The sequence below is a fragment of the Capricornis sumatraensis genome, chromosome 14, assembly GCF_032405125.1.
Source record: "Capricornis sumatraensis isolate serow.1 chromosome 14, serow.2, whole genome shotgun sequence".
Lineage (NCBI taxonomy): Eukaryota > Metazoa > Chordata > Mammalia > Artiodactyla > Bovidae > Capricornis > Capricornis sumatraensis.
Window position 1 is genome coordinate 29,331,056 of NC_091082.1, and position 27,047 is coordinate 29,358,102.

The following is a 27,047-nucleotide window of genomic DNA, read 5'->3' on the forward strand; positions in this document are numbered from 1 at the left end:
TTCTCTTACGTTAATCTCTGATCCACCTTTTCTTTGTGGGTGCTGCATTTTTTAAGGGAAGTTTTATACTTAATGGTAAGCAATCTTTATGGAAAAGATCCAGTAAGTTGCAATTATGTATATGTGTTGTGTGAGATAATTTGCCCAAACTTCTGGCCTTCATAGAAATTAACTTAAAGTATGCTTCAGTTCTCAGTGTATTTTAGTACTCATTCTACTGTGTAATTTTTAGGTTATAACAGATGATTTAGTAGTATATTGTGTTCATGCGTGGCGTTGGAGAAGACCCTTGAGAGTCCCTTATGCAAGGAGATCCAGCCAGTCCATCCTAAAGGAAATCAGTCCCGAATGTTCATTGGAAGGACTGATGTTGAAGCTGAAACTCCAGTACTTTGGCAAAGATGCAAAGAGCTGACTCATTTGAAAAGACCCTGATACTGGGAAAGACTGAAGGCAGGAGGAGAAGGGAATGACAGAGGATGAGATGGTTGGTTCCTTTTCTCCTTTGTCTTTCGCTTCTCTCCTTTTCACAGCTATTTGTAAGACCTCCTCAGACAACCGTTTTGCCCTTTTGCATTTCTTTTTCTTGGCGATGGTCTTGATCACTGGCTCCTATACAGTGTCACGAACCTCCCATAGTTCTTCAGGCACTCTGTCAGATCTAATCCTTTGAATCTTTTTGTCACTTCCACTGTATAATCGTAAGGGATTTGATTTAGGTCATACCTGAACGGTCGAGTGATTTTCCCTACTTTTCAATTTAAGTCTGAATTTTGCAATAAGGAGTTCATGATCTGAGCCACAATCAGCTCTTGGTCTTGTTTTTGCTGACTGTATAGAGCTTCTCCATCTTCAGCTGCAAGGAATATAATCAGTCTGATTCCGGTATTGACCACTGGTAATGTCCCTGTGTAGAGTCATCTCTTGTGTTTTTGGAAGAGGGTGTTTGCTATGACCAGTGTGCTCTCTTGGCAAAATTCTATTAACCTTTGCCCTGCTTCACTCTGTACTCCAAAGCCAAATTTGTCTGTTAATCCAGGTATCTCTTGACGTCCTACTTTTGCATTCCAGTCCCCTATGATGAAAAGGACATCTTTTTTTGATGTTAGTTCTAGAAGGTCTTGTAAGTCATCATAGATCTGTTCAACTTCAGCTTCTTTGGCATTAGTGGTTGGGGTATATGTTCAACTTCAGCTTCTTCAGCAGTGGTTGGGGCATAGACTTGGATTACTGTGATACTGAATGGTTTGCCTTGGAAACGAACAGAGATCATTCTGTCGTTTTTGAGATTGCACCCATGTACTGCTCAGCTGGTCGAGAATCTACCTGCAATGCTGGAGACCTGGGTTTGATCCCTGCATTGCGAAGATCCCTTAGTGAAGGCAACAGCTACCCACTCCAGTATTCTGGCTTGGAGAATTCCATGGACTGTATAGTACATGGCGTCACAAAGAGTTGGACATGACTGAGCGACTTTCACCATCTTCCATAGTGCCCTGCGTAAGTGGTGCTGGGAAAACTGGACAGCTTGGTTGAAAAGAATGAAATTAAAACACTTCCTAATGCCATACACAAAGATAAACTCAAAATGGATTAAAGACCTAAAGGTAAGACCGGAAACTATAAAACAGAGGAAAACATAGGCAGAACCCTTGATCTTCTGTGACCCTTCTCCTAGAATGATGGAAATAAAAACAAAAATAAGTGGGATGTAATTAAACTTGAAGGCTTTTGCATAGCAAAAGAAATTACAAACAAGGTGAAAAGGAAACCCTCAGAATGGGAGAAAATAATAGCAAGGGAACCAACTGACAGAGAATTAATTTACAAAATATACAAGCCACTCATACAACTCAATACTGGAAAAACAAACTTCCCCATCAAAAAGTGGGGAAAAAAGACCTACACAGACGTTTCTCCAAAGAAGACATACAAGTGGCTAATAAACACATGAAAAGATGCTCAACATCACTCATTATTAGAGAAATGCAAATCAAAACTACAATGAGATACCACCACACATCAGTCAGAATGGCCATCATCGAAAAGTCTGCAAACAATAAATTTTGGAGAGGGTGTGGGGAAAAGGGAACCCTCTTGTGTTGCTGGTAAAAGTCCAATGCTGGAGAGGGTGTGGAGAAAGGGGAACCTTCTTGCATAGCTGATGGGAATGTAAGTTGATACTCCCACTATTTTGGTAAAGCATACGAAACCCCATGAACAGGGGAGCCTGGTGGGCTTCAGGCCATGGGGTCACAAAGAGTCGGACACGACTCTGTGACTGCACAACAGCAGCAACCCCCTGGGGTTTTTTCTTCCTTGAGGTCACTGTTCCAGGCTTTCCTCCCTGCCTGCCTGTAGTCACCATGCTGGAGTCTCCCAGACTGTTTTTCCAGTTATCTTACCTTTTCTAATGTTTTTCGTTACTTTTTTCTTTCTGCTCTATTTTCTGCATGATTTCCTTAGCTTTGTCTTCTCACCTTTATACTTTTTTTTTCAGCCATCCTGCTTTTATTTCTAAGCTTTTTGTTATTCTGCTAATGTTTTTTTTAAAATAGCAACTGTTCTCATTTTGTACATACAATATAATCTCCTAACTCTTCAGGGATAATAATGATATTTTCCCTTAAGTTTTTTTTTTTTTTATTTGAATAGTTTCTTTTTCTTAGAAGTTGCTTTTTAAATGTTTGTTTATATTATTCTTCCTCTTCTTTTTGATAAATCTTACTTGTTCATGATTGGAACAGATAATCCTAGAAAAGTTGATTGGACGCTCTGAATATGTGGAGTTTGTCCACATGACATGTGAGCTTTAATGTAGCCTCTCTTAGTGTGTTGTTTAGTAGTTACTGGTTAGATTTTCTATGGAGTGTTCCTGATCTCCTCCCTGGAGGAGCTCTGGCTACCAGCATTTTGGGAGTCCACCATGAGAAGAAGGCTGGGACTCATTGGAGGTGAAGTGTATGTGCTTGTTTGTAACTTAATCCCCTGGTTTTGGTACTGCACCAATGCTTTCATCTGCGCTAGCCCATTACCCCTCCGGAGGTTAAACCTCTAGGCTTCTGCCAGGGGAGTGGGGAGGGGAATCCAGAGGAAACACTTTCACCTACTTCTCTTTATCTTGATTCCTCTGTTCTATCCTTACTTCCAAAAGTACCAGAACTGCCCATTCCTGGGTTTTGGTTTTTTCCCCTGAAGAGTCTGCAGGGTGAACTGGGTTAGTTGTCAGACTGACAGTTGGAGTTGTAGGATTCACCTTCCTTGGCTTTGCCAAGACATGGTCCATCTGCTTCCACCTTCTAAAATCATGTTGCTGTTTTGTCTTTGGATCTTGTCCTCATGGAATGAGCTTCCCAGGTGGCACAGTGGTAGAAAATCTACCTGCCAGTGCAGGAGACGCGGGTTTGACCCCTGGGCCAGGAAGATCCCCTTGAGAAGGAAATGGCAACCCACTCCAGTATTCTTGCCTCTGAGAAATCCCATGGACAGAGGAGCCTGGCGGGTTACACTCCATGGGGTCGCAAAGTGTCCAACGGGCTGGAGAATTCCGTGGACTGTATATAGTCTGTGGGGTCGCAAAGGGTCAGATATGACTGAGTGACTTTCACTTCGCTGGTGACTAACAACAAATACCATGAAACATATACTTTTTAGAATTTAATCGAAAACCTTGAGTAATTAACTTGGCAGAGGTGTTACAGTTAATGGTTCAAAGTGGATCTCTGTTCGTTGGGAACAGCTCTCGCTTATTTAAGTAAGGTGAGATTGGCAGAGAAAACTAGCTGACTCAGGGAAAATGGCCTTTTATTCAGTTAGGTAACTTAATTTAACAGAAGCAGAAGTCATTTAGGAATGTGGGTTTGGTCCTGTAGAGATGAGGAATGGGGGTGTGTTGGCGTCCTCCAGGAGCAGCGTTATAAACTGCCTTTCTGCTCTGTCGCCCTCTGTCAGTGGTGGCACAGAAAGCTTTGGAACTATTCTGTGGTTGGGTTTTTAACCAACACAGATGTCTCTTGTTTCTTCATGCTGGTTAAATTATAGTACAAAGTGTACTGTTTGATTTACTAAGTCAGTTCTGAAATCTTTGTTCACATTTATATGCTCTCCAGTCTTTGGGTTCTATTTAGGAAAAAGCTTTGATGAGTAAGCCAAAAGGATATTTTTTCCTGTTTGTGATAGCATCCTTTAAAAAAAAAAAAGTATTACTGTTTCAGGGCTATATTTTTTGAAATTAAAAAAAAAATGGCTTCAGCAGAATTAGATCAGTAATCTCTTAACCTGGTAAGTGTTTTTAACATCTTTTCTCCTAATAATTGCTTTTTATAGGTTAATAGGCTCCCATAAAGTAACTGTTTTCTCTAACCAAATGGGTTCGTGTATATTTAGATATTTTCCCCGCATTGTGTATTTCTGTGCATGGAGTAAGTGGAAAAGCACAGACTGTTAGCTCCATGAAGACAGGGACTTTGTTTTGTTCATCTCTCTTTCTGATACTCGGGACAGTGTGTGATAGGCAGTTCTCAGTGAATATTTGCGGAATAAAGAAAAGAAACTAGTTCAGCATCCTGCACTACTTAATTAATGCCACAAGGTGGTACTGTTGTACCGTGAAATAAAAGGCTGTAATTCTTAGACTCTCTTGCATAGTTTTACATAAATCCTATGAATAAACAAAATGAATTGACCATTATGTTTATTGCCTGGTTCGGTTATTTATGGTTTTAGCATGTGACTAGTCTTTTGAGTCCATGATTTGGGGAGGCAGTGAGATCATAACTTATATAACCTTTGGTTCAGATTTTTATCAAATTTTAAATGTAATAGCATCTATAAACACCTAGCACAGTATCAGGTTAGTTTCATTTTTCACTCTTTTAATTAATTTTGGATTAAAATGCTTTGTTAAAAATTTCTCTCTGTGTTAAAATAATTTACCAAATGTTTTCTAATAGGTTGTCACTGAATGTTAAATAATATTTTGTAAGTCTGTTTTGATTGTCAGAAGATTTAAAAAATTGATCCCAAACCTAGATTATCACCACAAACAACCCCTGCGCCACACACACACACACACACACACACACACTGCAGATAAAAATATAATTCTGCCTCTGTGGTTCTTGTATGAGGCTCACATTTTCTAACACGGTACTACATATTTGTGTGTATATGATCATAATGTATACAGTTAATCTGTCGTTTGTCTTGGTTTCACTCCTATTATAAAACAAAGTGTTGACAGGTTTGTTTTGTAGCCTAGAATTTTAAAATTTCCTTATGGTGAAATTGACTTCTGAATATTTTGATCATGTACTTTCCCTCAGACGGAAGCGAAATCAGAAGAGGGCCCAGGATGGACGATCTTGCGTGATGATTTCATGATGGGAGCATCCATGAAAGACTGGGACAAAGAAAGTGATGGACCAGATGCCAGCGGACCAGGGTCTGGAAGTGACTCTGACACATAACGCTGTATAAGAAACACAGTTTACATTCTATTTTTCCTGGAAAAATAGTTCATACTCTGAAGGTTGGGAAACTATAGAGATTGCATTTGTAAGAAAGCCAAAAGACTTTCATTATTACCAACTTTGGTGTTTCCTTTTTTTATGTAAACTTTGTTAAAATTATATTTCAAACCTTATATGATTTTAAGCATTGTTCCTTAGAACATTTGTAAAAAGAAATATTTCTACTTGAGAGGTGCATTTTGCTAAGTTCACTATAGGTTTACATACTGCTCTTGGATATTGGTATTTCGTTCACCTGTCACCAGTGTTTGTGGAAATGCAACATCAATTCATAATTAAAATGAACTCCTTGATGTTAGTGTTTTTCAGCCTCTAACTTACAGACCTGAATATGTGTATTTTTTTGTGGGAAAGGGTTGGTGGTGATTTTGGTGAGGTATTGAGAAAACCTATGTATTAATAACAAAATTTTTAAATCACAGCATTTCTGATTTGGGGTAATGATTTTCTTTATAGATACTCTGGCAAATAATGATTTAAGAAGTATCAAATTTCTACTTCTATATTGCCTTTTATATGCTAAGTAATGTATGTAAATAATGACAGATTTATTTTAAATGTTTATTTTTGTATGAGAGATTTACTGAGGTGGAAATTCTCATATTTAACTTAAACAGTGAGACATAATTTCTTAGGAAGCATATTTGACATGTTCTAGTTTCTCTTATTTTCCCTATTTTTGAGTTTTTCCCCCCCTATATTTGAGTTAGCTTAAATTTTCTTTTATGGACAGACTGACCAGTGAAATGGTAGACAATAGATGCGTATGTGTGTGCTTACTCACTTCAGTCGTTATCTGACTCTTGGCGACCCTGTGGACTGTAGCCCACCATGTTCCTCTGTCCATGGGATTCTCCAGGCAAGAATACTGGAGTGGATTGCCATGCCCTCCTCCAGGGATCGAACCAGCATCTTCTGCGGCTCCTGACTTACAGGCAGGTTCTTTACCACTGAGCTAGCAGGGAAGCCCAGACAACAGATAGTCTGCATCAGAAAGCTGCATCTGAGTTGAGGCCTGATTCCTTATAGTTGCCTTAAAGATTACTAAGTTGGGTGGCTTTTAAAGTCTACATATTAAACAGAAAGAGATGAGAAAGCAGGACTATTTAAATACCATTCCAAAATTTCTGTGACACTGGGCCTAAGCTGCAAAGTTTGTAGGGGAATTATTTAATAAAAGTGATCTGTTCATTTTATAAAAGGGTTCATTTCTTTCACCATCTTTCCATAATAAAAATAGTTGCCTCCTACTACCCAGTTGCACTTGTCTGTGTGTGTTATATATATGGAAGGATAATCCTCCCCTCAGAACTATGCTAGAGCAGAGTTGTTTATATTTGCAAACCCATTTGAGTATCACAAGTATTATGTAACCAGAGTCAAATTAGTCCATGGCCTGGTATTTGTTATCCTAAAAGGAAGGTATACATCTAAGATATCAAATGCTTAAACCAGCAGAGCTCAAAATGCATTTTTATATTTATCCAAACTTTTGAAATTTAGTGTCTTCTGGAATTATAGGACTGCTGTTTTGTCAATGTAATATAAATAAATGTGAACAGTTATTCCTCAGTAGTAACATGGTCACCTAAATATCTCAATATAACTTAACACACGTAAGTATTTCAGTGCAGCCTAATATGTAGATCATTTTGAGAAATTTGCAGCACCTCAAAACTTACCTTCTCAGAATCAAAGATTTTAATTTTTTTTTTTTTGCTATTAATCTGTTTCTGAATCATATTAAAGCTTTGCAAAAATTCTTCTGTGCTAACATCAGGTGATAGAAATGGGTAAATAACTTCTCATTTAGTTAAAAAAAATTAGTTGTTTTTGTATAGTCCTTGGTTTAACTTCAAACTGATAGTAAGATAATATTTGTAGATTTTCTTCTCTCAGAAGTTATTTTATTCCAAAATAAAATTGAAGTGCTGTTGTAAGGAAAAAAATGTATCACTTATGCTAAAAGGCTGTAAAGCATATTTAAATTATATAAAATAATTTTTATCGTAAAAATGGAATGTTTTTTGTATATTAGTATTTCTGCATATTGACTATCAAATAATTGAGCAAAATACCACCATACATGAATCTAAGGATTAGCATATTATTTTAGAAACTAAGTGTGTATCTTTAGGTGAATGTTTTAAGTAATCTCTCATCTCTACCCTGAATATTTTACCCTACAACATTTAAATTCTTCTGACATCTAAAATATAACAGTATTTGGGTATATGTTTTGGTAACTGTTTAGGGTAATAGTAATAAATAGATTTTATTTTTGTTTAGAAAGAACAATGGAAAATAGTAACCAAGAAACCAATTACTAGGTATTATCATATTCCCTTATCTGGATGTTCAGATAGCTAGGGAGAATATTAGCATAGTTTAGAATTACTCATTTTTTTGTTTTTAGGCTTTGCAATCTCACGAAGTTATAGACTGACAGTAACTTAGAATCATTACAGTAGGTTAGTACTTTAATTTAAAATACTGCATTTTTAAAGTTACTTAGACTTCTACTAGATCAGGTATTATTCTACTCATTAAAAAATGTCTCTGAAACACTTTGGATGGACTAGCTTGGAGGCTCACTTTCAGGACTGAGAACCTGAAATGACTCTGTAGGGAGTTGCAGAAGATTGATTGAAGGGAAAATCCAACCCTTCTTTTATAACACGTGGGTGAAGGGAATGTTTAAATTGTGGAAAGCCTTTTAGGACTTTCCAGTCACTGTGCTTTTGCACATATGAACATACTTAATATTCAGTGGCCACCAACTTACCTAATCTATAGCCACCCGTGCTGGTCTTGAGGACCATGAAGTACTGAACCATGAGGCCATCTAATTACAGTTTATAGACACCCAAAGATGTCCCTGTCAAACATACAACAGCAGAGAAGTCCAAGAGATAAGAGGAGCTCAAATACGTTGACACTTTGGCATCTTCTGGATAATTCTTTTCCTCTCTCTATATATTTTCCTCTCTCTATCACTCTATATACTTATTTTTGTTACAGATTTTTATGAATATATGTGTTGAAGGAGTCATAAGTGAAATGGGATGGGAGTTTTATTTTTTCAGTCTTTTTAAATGCCCACAGAGGACCATTAGTATGCTTAGTATATTATTATTAATACATTTGTGCCACATGAATCTCACTTTTAAAACAAACATTTGAAGAAATCAGTAAGTATTCTGTGACATTTGTAATTTCTTAAGAACGTGTGTGTGTGTGTTGGGGGGGATGGAGTGTGTGTCTTAGGCCAGGCTGCTATACCAGATACCATAGACTGGGTTGCAGAAACAACAAACAGTTATTTCTCGTGGTTCTGGAGGTTGGAAAGTCCAGGATCAAGGAGCTGGCAGAACTAATGTCTGATGAGCACCCTCCTCCTGGTGTGTCAACAGCTGACCTCTTGCTGTGTCTTTACTTGAGGGAGAGAGATTGTCTTTGTCAGTGTCTCTTACAAGGGCACCTCCCTCATGACCCAGTTAGCTTCTAAAGGACTCCACCTCCGATATTATCATATCAGGAATAGAGCTTCAGCATAGGAATTGGAGAACGCGATGCGGGGGAGGATACAAAATTCCAGTCCATAGCAGTGTACAATAGCAAATGGTGTATTTTTACATAGACATGAACTAACTTTAGCTGCCCTTGTTCTTCTTAACTTAAATTTCCTAATATTTAAATTTCAACTGAATTAGAAAGTTAAGTGAAACATTTATCTGGCATTAATTGAGCACTTGTTCCAAGAACTGTGCTAGAATTATTTGAGTGATAATATTGTTAATGCAAAATAAGGAATAATTTTACTCCCATAAAAAAAAAAATCGAACCTCCTCTTTCTAAAGTTAACTTCCTGCAGTAAGTGCCCGCCGTGTGATTTGAATCTTGGGGCAGTTTGGATTAACAGTGATAACTTCAAATAAATCAGTTTCCTACTATGACTTAAAAAATACTTGTTAAAAAATAACCTTTTAAAGATTATAGTGGATGTTGCACAGATTAAAGATTCAGATTAAATTGCACATTAAAAATCTATTACAATAGGATTGTACAATAACTGTACAGAAACAGAGAGTCCTGGAATAACGAAGCTTGTCTGTACTAAATAGATTAGGTCTGTAAATATATTAATTTGTCAGTACACTATTGACATTAAGTTCATTTTTAGTTGGAAACAATTTTCAGTTGAGGGAAGCAGAGTTCATAACTGCTCTTTCCTTAAATTCATCTCTTAAGATCAATGGGACTAGTGTTTATCTCCACTCTGTGTATCAGTGATAGGTAGAGAGTCTGTTAAGCTCTGCAGAAACAGTATGAAGACTGTTTGAGGTGAATTGGCAGTTAGAATGAATTTTGGAAATAGGAGAGAGGACGCATCCTTGCCTACAGAAAGGAATCTATGGTTTTGGGCCAGCTGGATAGGTGAATCTTACTACTTCAGTAAAGTTAGGCCCCCTAGTGAATTTTTCCTTTGGGTGAGCCTTTCTGAAACTTGACTAAAAATGTCAATCAGGAGGGGCTTCCCAGGTGGTGCCAGTGGTGGAGAATCCACGTGCTGATGCAGGAGACGCAAGAAATGCGGATTCGATTCCCTGGGTTGGTAAGGTCCCCTGGTGGAGGAAATGGCAACTCCAGTATTCTTAGCTGAAGAATTCCATGGATGAGAGGAGCCTGGTGGGTTGCAGTCCATGGGGGTCACAAAGAGTTAGACATGACAGCCGACACACCCATCATCTATAAAAAGTGATGCTTCAAAAAGAACAGTCATGAGAATCCTTGAACACATTGGGAAGTAAAACCGTGTCGGAGATAGGTGACAAGATGTTTAGAATCATGACTGGTGGCAAGTCCTAAGAGTCGTAATGAATCTAATCAGAACTCTAGATTGAAAAGATACCTTCCAGCAATTCTTAAACAATTTTAGGTCCTCTAAAGGATGTTTTCTAGCCTAGAGCCACACACTATTCTTCCATCTGGTCTAGTGAGCATCCTTCCAGGGAGTTACGACTTCGGGCTTTTTATGGAGGTGTGTGAAGAACCTTCTGTACTCAGATGAGTTGTACTCAGAGACAGAGTTACAGAGTATGTTTTGTTAATATCTGGCCCAACATTGCTCACCTCACTCATTCCCCCACCCCACCATAGCAGGAGCGTGTGTTTCTGTTAATGCTGTTTGGTTTTCATTGAGTAGTTGAACAAGAGTATATGCTAGAGAAGTGGGTTTAATTTCTTACAATTTTAGTCCCTACATCAGTACTGCCCAGTAGAACTTTCTGTGACGATGGGAGTGTATCCATTGCCCAATATGGAGTCCAAGTGGCTGCTGAGCATCTCTTTATTCAAAAGCTGCACGTGGCTAGTGGTAGTATGTCTATCTGTGAAGAGATTAAAGTTACAGAGCATATATTTAGTCTCATAAAACATCAGCCAATTTTGGAATCATCAGTCTACCTTGAATTCTCCCATAAACTTTGATAGATACAATCTATGTACATACAAATATTGGTGTGATTTTATTGTCTAAATTATGCTTGATGCCTTTTTCACTACTTGTATTTTTTAAAGAGATGTGTTAAATTGCTTTGCAATTACTTCCTGAGTTGTAACTATAATCCTTACACGTTAGGCCACTGTGCGTAACACATAGTATTTGAGTTTTAAGTATTATCACCTGCGGTTTTCAGAATGAACACACTGAACTTTTAAGTCTCATGGCTGTATGCTCAAAGAATAGGTGTTAGGTGTGTGATACACAAAAAAGGACATACTGAGAATGGCAGGAGCCGTGGATAGCAGGTACCATCTAAGCCAGTGAATTCCAGCGCTGGGGACTTTGGACAGGAGCCTCCTTATTTTGGGGGTCTCCGGAGGAAGTGCCTTCTGTGGCAGGGCTCCCACGGTGTCTGGCGACTCTGATCTGTCCCAGCGCACACTCGACATCCTGCCTGAGCAAATGTAGCTTGCAGATTGGGGCAAAAAAAAAAAAAAACAAACAGAAAACAAAGTGCACCATGAGCATTATTAGCACAGCCCGTTTGAAATGATGAGGTGTTAACCACATTTGTATAAATAACAGTTTCTCTAACCCCTGAATCATTATCCTGCATCTTTAATGCAATCGGTTCATAAACATCAAAGCAGGAACACCAAATTTGTATGGGGTCAAGACCAACTGGGGCCATGAATGGAGAGACAGCTGAGAGCTGTGTCCTTTGCGTGGGTGGCCTTGCAGCTGTTGATTCACCCCAGAGCTACTAGTCAGTTGCTTCTGCGCACTCACAGAACAAGTCTTCAGTCTTAGGTAAAAATGGATGCCCTCCCCTGGGATGGACATAAACAGTGGGTTGACATCAGCTCTCAAAACATCAGCCAGGCAGCCAGACACAGCAGTTACCCTGAAATAGTGAGTAGTACCAAGCATAACATCAGGGCTGTTTCTGCATAATATTTGTCTTTGTATAATAACACTGGGCTCTCTTAAGTGTATTGTAAATAAGCTCGCCTCCAGAAGGTTCAAGGTGACATTATCCTTCTTTACAAATGGTAGAAATGATAGGAATATCTATTGCATGACAAAACTGCCATATTTTGGCCTTCATGAAGACTCCCAAGTATGCATTTTAATGATGAATGAAGCTATATTTACATGGAATATTTTTAGAAATACTAGTATTCATTGTTAAAAATGACAAAAGGCAAAATTTTGGAATCAAAAGTAAGTTCAGAGTTCAGTTTGGACTCTTATTAAGCCATGTGCCCTTGCAAAAATGTCAAAAAGTTTTTGAGGCTAGTTTGTAGCTCAGGCTTCCCTGGTGGCTCAGATGGTAAAGAATCCACCTACAATGCTGGAGACCTGAGTTCAGTCCCTGGATTGGGAAGATCCCCTGGAGGAGGGCATGGCAACCCACTCTAGTATTCTTTCCTGGAAAATCGCCATGGACAGAGGATCCGGGTGAGCCACAGTCCATGGGTCACAAAGAGTCAGACACAACTGAGCGAATAAGCACAGCACACACGTGGCTCAGGCACAGGGATCCATTTGTTTACACTGGAGGGACTGGAATAATGCATGCACAGCGGCTGTCCAGCGGCATGCTCTAGTAGGTAGTCTGAAGAAACAGTAGTGTGTAGCTGGAGAACTAGGTGCTGTACATATAGATATGGTATTCATTTCTGATCTATGTAGTTGTAAGTATTCCTCTTCTCGATAATGAGTTCCCCCCATAAAAGTTGAAAGCCTTGCAGATAGTAGGTGCTTGTGAACAGCCAGTAATTCTACTTCTAAAAACCCTCCACAGGAAAAAATCTCAGTTATAGAAAACACTGTGTGAACAATATAATAGCATTATTTTTAACAGCAACAAATTATAGACAACAAGTTCAGTGAAAGGAGGACACATACAGATGTCTGTCCGCTATGGTAACTTCCACGTGTGTGCTACCGTTTAACACGAAGGCTGTGAAGACTGGTGAAATCACGTGTCAAGAATGCATGTAGACCAAAAATGTAAGATTACAAGCATTATGGCTAGCTTAAGTACATTTTTCAAATGCCAGAAATTCATTAGATGAATATAAGAACATAATGCATTCTCTTTTTAAGAAAATAACTTTTGACGGTCTGAAAAGACAAGTCTCACACTGAGTACCAAGATTCTGACATTTAAATGAGAGCCTAAGACATATTTACTGCCCACCCACTTCAGCTGTTCCAGAGCCCAAACTCTAAATACTGTCTCAATACATCCTAAGGGTTGACAGTTTTCGTTGCTATGTCGTGTCTGACTCTTCGCCTCCCCAGGGACTATACTGCTCCAGGCTCCTCTGTCCATGGGATTTCCCAGGCAAGAATACTGAGCGGGTTGCCACTTCCTCCTCCAGAGGATCTTCCCTATCCAGGGATCAAACCCGCGTCTCCTGCTTGGCAGGCGGATTCTTTACCACTGGAGAGAGGCAACTGATGACTGCATCAACCCTTCAAATATGAGTTGGATCAGAAAAAGTGATAATAGCAAATCTTTATACAGTAATTACCATGTTCCAGATACTGTCTAACATTTTCTAATACCCTTAACTCATCTGGTCTGTCTTCCTATAACCTTGTGAAGGAGGTGCTGTTATTATTCCCAACATACAGTTAAGGAAACAGGCAGTAGCTTGAATAACTTGCCCTAAGATACAGAGGCAATTAATACAATCTGATCCAAGTTTCAGTCATAGACGCCGTTAAACACAATGATTTACTCACATTTTAGATGATATTAATGACTTAGAGAAAATGAGATTCTAGAAATTTGTACTTTATTCCGGGGGAAAAACACATATTACATTTTTTAGTCTCATATACTCATGACATGAACCTATGGCTAGTGGAAGGTAGGGGTGGACAGCACATATCAAAAGGCATTTTCCTGGGCGTTAAGCAATTTAAAGCTAGGCTTTATTTTGGTTGCTACTGTCAGTTTATTATGCAACATAGTATTGGAGAATTTATTACAGATCTTGTTAGAGTATGTCTGACAACTAAAACTTTACTCTCTGATTACCTGGATGCTGCAGAAATGGAACCACCTTAACTGTTGGATGGATTAGTTCCCTGGTCTGCAGCGCCTTTTATGCTAAAATATGATATATTGCCCATAACTCTGGTTGTTATACTTCATAACATTAGATGGCTTATGAAAGTGTAAGGGCTGACATTTTTGCTATTAAGAATTTAGATATTCAAACTGTGCTTTCAGAGTAGATTTTAGTTTAGAATATTATTGGCTAGGAGATAACAGGTAACTAAAACTTTATAATCTTTCCTCTAGAAAAGAAGTCAATGGAAAATATTCTTGAGGTGAAACTTAATTGCAGTTTTCTTTTTATATTATAGCCCAATGACATTGTATGATTGTTTAATAGGCTGTGATGAAAATATCCAGGGAAGTTGAGCATGTCAGTTTTCTCCACAAAGAGAAAGTTGTGAGACATACTGCTTTTCTCCTCTAGGTGGCATGAGTTAGGCTCTCACTGAATTAACTGATTTTTTTTTCTTTTTTCTCCCCCAACAACAGGAGTGTTGATTCCATTTAATTATTATAACTGATCACATAACCAGATTGATCTTATAACAATATGTAGTTTAGTGACTGTAAGTAACCAAATTAACAAAGACTTCTTGAAAAACAAAACTTGTTATCTCTAATAACTAGGTAACTAAAATCATTTTTATGTATTGCTGAGGTCTTTCTGCCTCCTAGCATGCACACTTTTCTGGATTTATTTCTTTGGTCTTTGATAAACAGCTTGCCATTTGATAGGAACTGTAAAGATCTGCCTTTGTTCTTGGAAAGACACATAGATATAGCTGAAACAATCCAAAAAGAAACCAGAAATGTAGGTGCAGTTCCCAGGTGTCCCTGGTTTTGTTGCGGCCTTTACTGTTTACTAAACTGGAAAGATCAACATGTAAAAAGTCAGTATGACATGACCTGGAAGCAGCAAATGACACAAACAGTCTGTTCTTTTTTTCTGTACACTAAAATGGGAAGAGGACACTTTTATTTTTACCTTGCAGATTCTTTCTCTGTTGTTCACTTTCCAAAATTTAAAAATGAGTTTGGCTGTACCCAGAATACAAGAAACACTTGCTAATCCCCAGTCATTTTCATCTTCATCCTCTTCTTCCTGTCCATGTGGCAGATGGGCTTTCATTGAGCTCAGAAGAATCTTGACCAGGTACCTTTCAGGGGCTTCATCTTGGGGGTGATGCATGTTTATATAAATGCTACAATCATACAGTTCAGCATTTTCAAATTATAGCTCTCATAGTGATTACTAGAATCAGTAGCATAAGCAAAGAAAAAAGAAGGCTTGAAAATATGCATAATACTGATATATCACTCGAGAAAAGGTGAACATTTAACTAATGCATTGTTGCAGGTTCAGATTTGAAGGTAGCTTCATTTTAGGGTGACAGCCTGGGACAGTCCTAGTTTCCTCCTATTGTCCAGTGTCTTGATGAAAAGCATCCTCTTCACTCTTGAAGGTTTTGGGGTTTGTGTGATAAATTATACTGTTGCCCTCAATGTAAGGACTAACCTTCTTTTCTGAGACTTGAAACAAACATCAGGAAAAGTTTGTGGCCCTCAGTCTCCATTTTTGCAAACCATTTCTACCATGTGGCTTTGCTTTTTACAATATTTATTAAAATATATTTACACTGCTTTTTAAAGGACTGGTTTGACAGTCCTTTGCTAGTTCTTCCTTCTAATGTTTAAAAAAACTACATCCAGGTTTTCTGTTTATGTGCAGTTGCTATTGCCTGTTGGTTCTTGTTTTATTTTCATTGTTTTAACTGCAGGATAATTGAAGCAGCCGAAAGGTAAGGCTTTTGAAATACGGTTGGTACCTTTGCTCATGGAAATTTACACATTCAAAATTTTCCACAATCTATGAAGCCCACTGAAAGGATGCCACATTCATTTAAAGACTATATATGTTAAACGATAAAAATTCCACTTTATGTTGTCTACTCATTTTAATTGTGAGAATATCATTCTGTTTTTCTCTTATCCGTTGCCTTTTCTTTTCCTTCCTCATTTTTACATTTTTACTTTGTTCGTACTGCTCTGTCACCCTTTTCCCCCAGCAGCCTAATTCCAGTCTCTTGCTTTGTGACGAGTCTGGGGACTGCTGACCTAGTGCAGTCAGTGAAGTAGCAGCAGAGATTCTGTAAAGGCAAGTGTCAGACCCTGCTCTAAAAACTAAGGAAAACTCGGTTGCTGGCTTCTTCCGATCAGCATTAGTGTTTCATCAAGCACATATCCATATTTCACTATATAACCACTGTCCCCATCATGTTCACGTATTTGTACCTATCACTCAATGCTATTCATTGATATCAGTCACCAAGTGCTATTTTAGTGGCTGAATTGCACCCGGGGTAAGAACCAGAGTAACCAGAGTCTCTGGCTGATTTCTGTAAGCCCTGGCATTGACAGGATACAGGCCTCTGGAGGTTTGCCCCCTTTGTTGGAAATCTCATGAAACTGAAGAAAATGTAGAGATGGAAGGGCCCCAAAGCCACCAGCAGTAATCCATCAACTGATCACAGCTCCAAGGTGTTAAGACCAGTGTTCCCACAGTGCATCATCAAAGTGTGAGGAGTTTATCTCTTTGAAACCTCACAACCTACTGATACGCTCTGCTTTCCCTTGTCCCTGTCTCCTGAGTTCACTCCTTTATCTTTTACCACCTCTGATCTTCTCTTTCGGCTCTTCTCCCTACCAGTGTTCCTCCTTCATCCTATATCACTTCTTTCTTAAGATAAACCTGTAGATACAGAATGGAAATGATAATTGGATGATTTTTCTTGGGGGGAAAAATTATTTATTTTGAGAGCAGAAACTTGCATAGACATGTATACAGAACATGAGACAAAACATGGTATGGACCAAAACATTGTTTTTGAATTGTGTTACCAAAGATAATGGCAACCCATTCCAGTATCCTTGCCTGGGAAATCCCCTGGACAGAGGAAGCCTGGGAGGCTACAGTACTTGGGGTTTGCAGAGTCAGTTTCTGCAGTTGGACACAACTTAGCAAGTAAACAAGACAAAACCAAAGATATAAGTTAGGACTTAAAAAGGCTTTTGGTATGTCTTCACATTAAAGAGTTATTTTTCATTTATCAAGTATAACTATTGAGAGTAAAATATAATCAATTACATTAGCTCCATGTATTTCTTTTCTGTACCTCCTGATTTTTAAGGCTTGAAACCATTGGGGAAGCTTTCAGAATTGTTACAAATGAAGTTATTCTTCTACCAGACTTAGGAAGGACCTACTAGGTTATAAACTTTTGTCTGTGATCCTTAGGGGTAAAACTCCTCTGTAGGGGTGAGTAATTGTTTTGACATCAAGCATTTGTTTAGGGTCTTGTAGGAACTGCACATAAGTTAAATGAATAGACCCATTAATGAGCAGAGAAGGGCTAGCGGTTGAAACAGCTGTACCCTCTACTGCTCTGATCTGGAAAACAAAGAATTCTATTTTAGGGTGTTAAATAATAAGAACTGAAACTGGAATTTGGACTTAATTGGATTTTGGTAATCACTAAGTGTTCTATTCACCATAGAAAAAGTGTATTTTCTTATCCTTTCTTCCTATAACTAGTAGGGGCAAAATATCATAACATTTAAAATAACAGTGAGCATGTGCTTATAGAAACTGCATGGAAGCATTACCATGAAGCAAATTCTTATCATCATCTTCCCTGGGTTGTTCATCCTGTTTGTACTGGGGAAAGATCTGACAAATTGAAGCTGAAAGAGGATACAAAAATGGTCGCTAACATTTAATGAACACGTATTAAGTGCCAGGTTGTGTTAGAAGCTATCTTGGTACCTTGTGTAATTCACAACCATCTTATATTCTTGGTAGCTGTGTGTTATTCCCATTTCATAGATGAAGAAACTAACACAAGGTGTCTGAGTAACTTGTCCAGGATCATTAAGCCAGAAAGTGACAGATATTTGAATCCAACAAAACTTGAATCTGTAACCTACCTTCTTTTTTTTTTTTTTAACCACAATGCTCCCCTGCCTCCTTGAGGGAATCAAGATGGTCTGTGGAGGTTAAATACCCATATGGCTATGGCAAACTGGGGAGACAGCTCTTGAAGCCTTACCTGTTGCATCTTCAAGGGATTGCTCACCTGAGTGATAGAAAGGGGCCCCTCCTGCTCCACTCAAGACACTGCTCAGCCACACTACACTTAGGAACCCCTCCACTGTCCTCCCTTAGGCTGTGGAAGTACTAAAAGTAGCCTCTTATGAATAGGCCAGGAGTCTAAGGAGTTGTAAAGTAAGCAATATGTGTTCAACAAACTAAATATTATGGACAAAAGTGTGTGTGTTTATGTTGGGAAGGGGGTTGTCAGAGGAATTTATGGCTTAGCTTGTTTTCCTAGCAGTGATGGAGAGGGACTTTTGCTGCTTTTATCCACACTGGAATCTGAATCCACTTAACCTCAGGTGTGTCTGCATTTATATCTCGGAGGCAGTCTCCCTAATTTGAGGGGAGGCTGAACCTATGTCCTTGGCAGAGTATGGTGCCTGAGGTAACCAGCGCCTTCCAAAGCCACATCTTCACTCAGTCACTCCTGCTTTATGTTTTGTCATTGCCCCCAGTGTAAGGATATTCAGTTTTCCTCATTCGTGTCTAGCTAGATTAGAGCAGTTCACAAACTTAAAGAGATGACAACTTGATGAAACTGCTAGCCCCATGGTAGGGCCTCTAATTTGCTTTGGCTACTGGAATTGTAGCTGGTTGTCTTAACTCCTTTCAAGCTGCTTCAATTTGCAGCTAACCTAAAGAGAGGAACACACCTATGTCGATTTATATGTAATTTTCAGAATTATTCTGAGTGAGTTGGAACCATTCCTTTATGTCAGAGCTTTCCAATGTGTTTTAATAGGGAAAAATCCCATGTCCACAGGAGTTCAGAAGAGTCTCAGCCTTTAACATGGTGGGAAATATGAACCAGTGAGAAGGCAACAGTACCCAGTATTTCCTAAACTTCACTTCACCACAGAATCCTTGTTTATCAGACATGTTCTGGAACCAGTGCTTCTGAGAAATACGTAGTGAGTGAGAACATGGAAATGGATTCTGTTCACAAATTCCAGCTCTGCTTCTTACTTGAATAAGGTACTTAGCCTCTCTGTACCACAATCTCTTCATCGGCAAAATAGAGATGATAATAAAAATACTTGAGTGTCATTGTGAAGATTAAATGAACATATACACCTACAGACCTACCGGCTTCTCTAGTGGATCAGACAGTAAAGAATCCGCCTGCAATGCAGGAGACCTGTGTTCAATCCCTGGGTAGGGAAGATCCCCTGGAGGAGGGCATGACAACCCACTCCAGTTTCTTCCCTAGAGAATCCCATGGACAGAGGAGCCTGGAGGGCTGTAGTCCATGGGGTCCAAAAAGAGTCAGACATGACTGAGTGACTCAGCACAGCACAGCACATTACTAAGTGTAAAATGTGTCTCCTACTGTTAACAGCTATTTAACTCTCTACTTACTAATGATATAGACCCCATACACATGGAAAGTTTAAATTCCAAAAGTTAGAGAAATTTCCTTGTGACCTTTCTGTAATAAAAGGAACATCTAAACTACAGAATGATATAGTGGCTTTGAGTCTGGGGGAAAACTCAACAGTTTGCAGTTTAAATCATCTGTCTAGTTGGTATGGTTACAGTCATGGTGAAAATGTTTTTTGAGTAAAGGTAAAAGAAAACAAGGGAAAAGAGAACAGGGGCAAGCATTATTTTTATTCATCTCATTTGGACTAGGTTGAAATAGAAAATGTCAAGTTATGAGTAGTGTAAAACAGCAGACATCAAACACTTAAAATCCCAGCTTCCTGGATATATGTTGTGGAAAAAAATGAAGTTGGTCACTCAGGTCTAGCTGGGGAAGAGGGTGAAGAGAAAGCCTTCGGCAGCAAATTAAGAGGATATCCATCCATTCAAACAGCAAAGTAAAGGCAGTTCATTCTCTGGGTGCACAAGATAAAGCTCCGTTTCAAGTGCAGAACCAGGCTGTGAACAACAAACCGTAATAAGCTTTAGGACAAAGGTACCAGCACAGGTGCTGTGGAATCTCAGAAAATGACTCCACTAAAAGATCCTGGTGCTGGGAAAGACTGAAGGCAAAAGGAGAATAAGGTGGCAGAGGATGAGAAATTAGATGGCATCACCGACTCAGTGAACATGAATTTGGGCAAACTCCGGGAGATAGAGAAGGACAGGGAAGCCTGGCAGCTGCAGTCCATGGGGTCGCAAAGAGTGGAACATGACTCAGTGGCTGAACAACAACAAAGAGGGTGGAGCTTGGATGACCTATCTCAGGGGCTGGCCTGGCCCAGAGTCAACTGTTTGATGCTCATTTGCCTAAGTGTGCGGGGGGTGTGTGTGTGTACAATATGGGAAGACTTGCTTCTAGAGCAAGTGATCCCATCTGGGAAGCCGTGAACAAGCCACACGAAGTAAAAATGGGAGGCTTGATCGCCTGTCCTTCACCAGACGGGTCCAAAATGACTATATAAAGTAAATACCATAAATCACTGTTGTCAGGGCGCACACTGCACCTCCTCTCTCCCTGCCCCTCAGCCACCCTCATTTCCACACCCCCTCAACGGTCCAGGGAGAGCTCGTGGTCTAAGTAAACGAGAGGACTCCTGACTGTAATCCTAGCACGTCACTTTGTTGAAGGCAAACACGTGGTTCGGGGAGAACTTATAAATCTCTCCTCCCAGGCAGGATCGTGATGTTATCTGCTGCCAGCAGAAGGTTCGCTCTGAGGGGAGCTCCAGAAGCTCCCGACGAGAGATAGAGAGACAGGGAGAGAGAGAGGTCAGCCAGATAGATATAGAGGGACCGAGAGAGAGGCAGAAAGGAAGAGACACACCGGGAAGGGAGAGAGCGCAAGTGAAGGAGGCCCGGGGAGAGGGATGGAGAGCTAGGATAACGGTCTAGGGAGCCATTCGGGAGCAAACCGAGGGGGCTGCCCGGCTGCAGAAAGGAGAAAGCAGGAGAGGACCTTCTGCGGGCTGCCAAGTGCCTGCTGCCCTAAGCGAGAAAAGCCCACGTGGGAGAGAAACCAGGCGAGGGTGGGTCGGCGTGGGAGTCCGAGGGAACCCCTTCGCCACCCCCCTAGGAATAAAACTCCCCCGCCGGCGCGTCGCCAGGCTGCCGCTGCGGTCCGCGGGCGGCGAGAGCCACGGCGGCGGCCGCCGCTCGCCTGTTGCCGGGTTGGCGTTTGGAGCGAGAGCAGAAGGAGGAGCAGAAGGAGGGAGCTGGAGGCCGGACGCGTTCGCCAGCGGCGGCGGCGGCGGCAACGTGGAGTGAGCGGGCGGGTCGGCGCGCCGGCCGGGGAGTCGGCCCCCGCGCGCAGCTCCGGGAGCAGGATCCTCGCCGCCTCCCTGCGCGGCCTCCGCGGCCCGCGCCGGACCCGGCCGAGTCCCGGGCGCCGAGCGAAGCTCTCCCGCCTCCCCGCCGCGGGCCGGGCTCGCCCCCAGCGCGCGCACCCGAGCGCGCGCGCGCCCACACTCACACCACACACACTCACACGCGCACTCACACACACACTCACACACGTGTGCGCTCCTCCGCTCCGGAGCTGCTGCCGCTCCTGCTCTCAGCGCTGCAGTGGAAGGCAGGGCCGCGCCGCGCCGCTCCTTCTTGAAATATATAAATTGGAGCCGGCCGGCCTCGGCCGCCCCCCTGACAGCGCGGCCCGCGCCCCTCCCGCCGACGCGCCCGCTGCCAGCCCCGGGACCTTTTCATCTCTTCCCTTTTGGCCGGAGGAGCCGAGTTCAGATTCGCCACTCCGCACCCGAAACTGACACACTGAACTCCGTTTCCTCCTGCTAAATTTATTTCTGCCTAATAGCCACTCGTCTCTTTTTTCCGCCCCCCCTCCCCTCCATCTCGTCGCTCCAAGAAAACTTTTGCCGACTCCCTCAAGTGCAGGTTCCCCCTGCCCGTCGTGTATTAATATTTCCACTTGGGGAACGACGTTGCCTTTTCTTTTGAAAGGAATTCAAGCAAGATACCTTTTTCTCTCGGACATTGACTCTCGATTGTTTGCAAAAGTTTCGCATTAAAAAAAACCTACCTGATCTGTACTTTGAGAGTTGCTAGGGTTTTTTTTTTTTTTCTTTCTTTCTTACTTTTTGCTTAAAAGAAAAAAAATTTTTTTCCACCGTTAAAAAAATGCACTACTGTGTGTTGAGCGCGTTTCTGCTCCTGCATCTGGTCACGGTCGCGCTCAGCCTGTCTACCTGCAGCACGCTCGACATGGACCAGTTCATGCGCAAGAGGATCGAGGCGATCCGCGGGCAGATCCTGAGCAAGCTGAAGCTCACCAGCCCCCCAGAAGACTACCCCGAACCCGAGGAGGTCCCCCCGGAGGTGATCTCCATCTACAACAGCACCAGGGACTTGCTCCAGGAGAAGGCGAGCCGGAGGGCGGCCGCCTGCGAGCGCGAGCGGAGCGACGAGGAATACTACGCCAAGGAGGTTTACAAAATAGACATGCCGTCCTTCTTACCCTCGGAAAGTAAGTACCGCTCCTCGCTTGCATTCCCCGGGGCTTAGCGCTGCCCGAGGCTTCCAGAACCGCAGCCACTCCAGGGATAGCCCTGCCCTCTGGGGTCCCCGGCTCGCTCCTTCCCCTTCTCCGGTCCTCCGTCCCACCCACCTCCTTGCCAGTTGTGTGCTTGAGAACATTAGGCTTTAAAACGTGGACTTGCGACTTTATTTTCTCCATTTCTTCCTCACCCCCCTCCCCCCATAACGCCCCCGTCCTTTATAAGGCGTTATTCTCGCTCTCTTTTTTTTCCTCTTCCCTGAAATTCTCGACTCGGCCACCGGCTAGGAGTCAGCCCTTCTCTGTCAAACTCCAGGCACTCCCCGGGGCCGAGTTAAACCGGGAAACCTCAGTGGGTTTGTTTTCTTTGCTCCGATTGGCCTGGAGCCCGCCGAACTGGGGCACGGAGGGTTAAAAAAAAAAAAAAAAAAAAGTGGCTCAAAACGAGCCTCACCGGAAGGCGCCCTATTCCGTGCCGACCTATCAGCTGATTCCGCAAGCCTTCCCTATTGTCTCTAACTCCCCGAAAAATGTCAGCATCGCCAAGACGAAACCCGATCTGGCGACCCCTCCAAAAACCTACCTCCAACCCCTCAATTCGTGAATCTCTGACCTCGTCGGGGTGTTTACATCCCCCTGCCCCCGCCAAGGCGAGATCTTGTAACCACGTCCCCTTTTGATTTCACCTGGAATGGTAGAGAAGACAGCTTCGTTTCTGACTACGTTTAAAAGAGTTTTTCCTTCATTTTTTTTTTTCCAGAATCCTCTCAAACCTGCCTTCTTAAAATCGCCGGTGTAGCAAATCCCTTTTCTTAGGCGTTTATCGTTTTATCTTTCTCACTCTGGAGCCGGGTGTTCCCTGCCCTTTCATAGGCTTCCTGCAGTCACTTCGTTGCATTCCTGAATCTCAGCGTAGAAGACAGCCGATTTTTTTTTTTTAACTGGCTTCTCTGAGGGCAGTGTCCTCAAAACCAGCTGGCATACAGTAGCCGTGGAAGTGAAATGATTTATTGTTGGAGCTCCTTGGGGGGAAGGGAAAAGAGCAGTTAGCTTAGAATGATTTCCAAGTTCTTAAAAAAAGAAGAAGCAAAGAAGCAGCATATATTGATACCTGAGAGGGTTAAATACCAGGAAGAAGAAAAAGAAAGAAAGAAAGAAAAAAAAAAAAAGCTCCAACTTTCGCGTATTCCAAATCCCAAGTCGTACACTTTTCATTGGTTGCCCATTTCTCTCCGCCCCTTTTCATGCCCTATATACTCTCTGGCTGCCTTTACAAAGTCTCTGTGTCTTGCCTACAGAGATAATATGGCCATCTTGGTAATTTTATCCTAGAGGTTCTAATTGCAGAGTGGTGCTTTTCTTTTTGAATATTTATATTTAGTTTGACAAGTCGTAGTTCCGGGACTTGCCATGTCTTGTATCTGATGGTCTCAGAATATCGGCTGACGTATACAACCCCAGTCTTCCTGGCGACCTCTGTTTTGCTGCAGGATCATCTCTTGTTTAAGAGCAGAGCTGAGATAGGAGATCCCTGCAAGGGGGTCGATTTTATTATTGTAATTATGGCACCATTCACCACAGTGGTGATTATATACACTCCATCTTGGTAATGCGTGGCGAGGGGAGGGGGCTAAGAGGGGTGGGAGGAAGGAAAGCTTTCTACCTGGGGTGGAGCCCTGGAGATAATTAGGAAAGAAAGTTCATTGTAATTTAGTCCAAAATCTTTGAGATCCAACAGGGAGTTGAGTCAGTTTGCTTTCTCTAGCACGTGCGACGTTCTACTGGAATTTGGGCAGGCAGGCAGTTACATTATGTAGAATCAGAACAAGGCAACCCTTCAGTGTTTACCTGCAACAGCTTTAATGAACTGCTGGTATTTTCATTAACACAGAGGAGGTCTGATCTCTTCCTGAGATAGGTGTGGAGAGAGCAAGTTATCCAAGAGGGTATTCTTTCTTTCAAACCCTCTTCAGTCTCAAGAATTGAGATGATCCCACTCGGGATCATAATCATCACCAAACTGGGAAAATTCTCAGATTATTAGGATTTCAGAGGTTGGCATTAAAGATGGGTGTGATTCCCTTCTGTTTCCATTCCTAGCTACCAAAGAAATTGAAAATCTCTGATCAGCACAGGATAAAATATACACTATCAGTTTTCCTACAAAGAATGCAGGCTTCTTAAAGCCTGAAAGGAAGTTTAGGAGCAGAAGGTCTTATTAATAGCAGATTTGATACTACTGTGCTAGGACTGTGCATAATTTTATAGAAAGTAGGTTAACTGATTTTCCAGCACTTTCTGGTTATACTGGAATATAAAGAACCCTTCCAAAAAAAAAAAAAAGGAAGAAAAGAGAAAAAAATTACTCCACCATATTTTTTAAAGGGCAAATTGAAAGGACAGCATTGGCTTATATACCAAGTCTCCCCCTTTAGGACTGTTCCGCCTAACTTTTAACTCGGTCCTCTCTGAAGCTGCTGTGGGGAGGGAGTGTGCCTGTCATTTCTCAAAGGAAATCCGAGGAGGGTCACAAGCTCCAGGGATGGAGGCATGGGAAAGATCACTGGTTCATTTTTTACCACCAACTTATTAGCATTCAGGGACTGACTTCAACTCAAATATTACAAATATGCTCTAATTATACTCAATGAACTATGTATCATTACAGATTCTTGATAGTCCTTTGCGAACATTTTATACAGTTCAGACGAATATTTTTAGCAATGCAGAGTTTTAAAAGTAAAAATATAAGAGATATTGCATATGCCTTGAAGCATATTTTGTATTAAATATTATCCTTGGACCAGTGTACTATATAAATACAGTAAATATGAATAGAACTAGCCAGGTGCCAATCTCCTAGGATGAATTTTAGTCAAGAAGGTATTTATAGGCTATAAATAATACTGTGTCAACATTTGAAGAAGGGGTCTGATTAGTTTTGAATTTATTTGTATTGATCTTTTCACATGCTGTTAGTTTAAGGCTCAAAGTGGAGTTATACTATGGTTTACCTACACTTTACCCAGTGGGAATTAGTGGACTTCTCATCCTTTGACAATCCACTGGAACCTCAAGGCACATCTATTCCAAAGACACTGTATGAGGCTTTAGAAATTTAGAAAGAGTAATTCCACTTAATGGAGTAAGAATCCAAATGATTAACAATTGAAGTATGTAGACACTTGGACAGTCAAAAAAGGAAAAAGGACGAGACAAAATTTTTTCTTTCTTTCTTTCTCCTCTCTTTCCCATGTAACAAATTTCAGGCAGGTGTTGTGGTTCTTATTATGGTGATGTTACCGCTCTTGCTATTCCCACCCTCAGGGAATGTTTGGCAATGTCTGGAGACATTTTTGGATGTCATGACTGGGGATGGAGAGGCCAGGGATTGCTGTTAACCACTCTAGAATGCACAGGACAGATCCTCTTCCCACTCTCAACCCCCTTACATGAAAAACTTATGAAATTCCCACGTGGAGAAGCCTGGTAACCCTGGGATTTATTTGGGATTGCTAAATTCTGCAGTAGCACCACCTCCAAAGTAATAACCTAAAAACAGAACATCTTTAGGATCAAAAGGACATTAACATGGAATAGACAGATAATCAGTAAGTTTTCTTAAGTAAGTTGGACTATGAATTTCACTCTTTTGTATGATATGTAGTATATTATGGTGGTCTTAAAGGGCTTCAATGAGAGGCATCAAAACTTCCCATTCATTTAGCCTGAGCAGTTGTGTCACCCCACCCATCTGTAACTTCAGTCAGCAGCAGTAGGATGTTAGTCGGGGCAGAGAAAAAAGAAGTGTGGGATTATCTTGGATTTTCCTTGCAAGGCAAGTAAATAGCTCATGTTCAGGAAGAGTCGAATCTCGAAGCTATGCAACGGAAGAAAGTAAATAATCATGTTGGTTTATTCTGTCATATTGAATTAGATAAACCCAGCTGTACAGCAGGAGACATCATGATGAGGTTTCTTTTGTAATTGACTCACATAAATGCTAAACGTTTAATACCAGGCAATCCCGTTTTCTGTTTCCCCTGTAAATTGCCAAGTGAAATCATGGAACACAGACTGGACACAGTAGCAGCACTACGGTTTGGGGCAGGGGTGCACCTTAACATTCTATTCATGGGTATATATTTTCTGTGTATATATTGCTGGTGCTGGTGGTTTAGTCACTCAGTCCTGTCCGACTCTTGTGACCCCCATGGACTGTAGCCCACCAGGCTCCTCTGTCCATGGGATTCTCCAGGCAAGAGTACTGGAGTGGGTTACCATTTCCTTCTCCAACACATTGCTGGACTGTCAACCAATTGCCCAATGAAGAAAAATACTAGCAA

The 27,047-nt window shown here is 41.2% G+C and overlaps 2 protein-coding genes across 4 annotated transcripts in view; both read left to right on the top strand.

Annotated features, from left to right (window-relative positions):
• RRP15 (ribosomal RNA processing 15 homolog) overlaps positions 1–7,301 on the top strand; it is a 52,455-nt gene extending 45,154 nt beyond the window's left edge. For both annotated transcript variants that reach the window (XM_068986260.1, XM_068986261.1), the window contains exon 5: positions 5,325–7,301. In XM_068986260.1, the coding sequence (XP_068842361.1) occupies positions 5,325–5,468 (144 nt within the window). In that variant the 3' untranslated portion in view covers positions 5,469–7,301. The remainder of the gene's footprint in view (positions 1–5,324) is intronic.
• Positions 7,302–22,325: 15,024 nt separating this feature from the next.
• TGFB2 (transforming growth factor beta 2) overlaps positions 22,326–27,047 on the top strand; it is an 89,524-nt gene continuing 84,802 nt past the window's right edge. For both annotated transcript variants that reach the window (XM_068986114.1, XM_068986115.1), the window contains exon 1: positions 22,326–22,671. In XM_068986114.1, coding sequence (XP_068842215.1) covers positions 22,326–22,671 — 346 coding nt within the window. The remainder of the gene's footprint in view (positions 22,672–27,047) is intronic.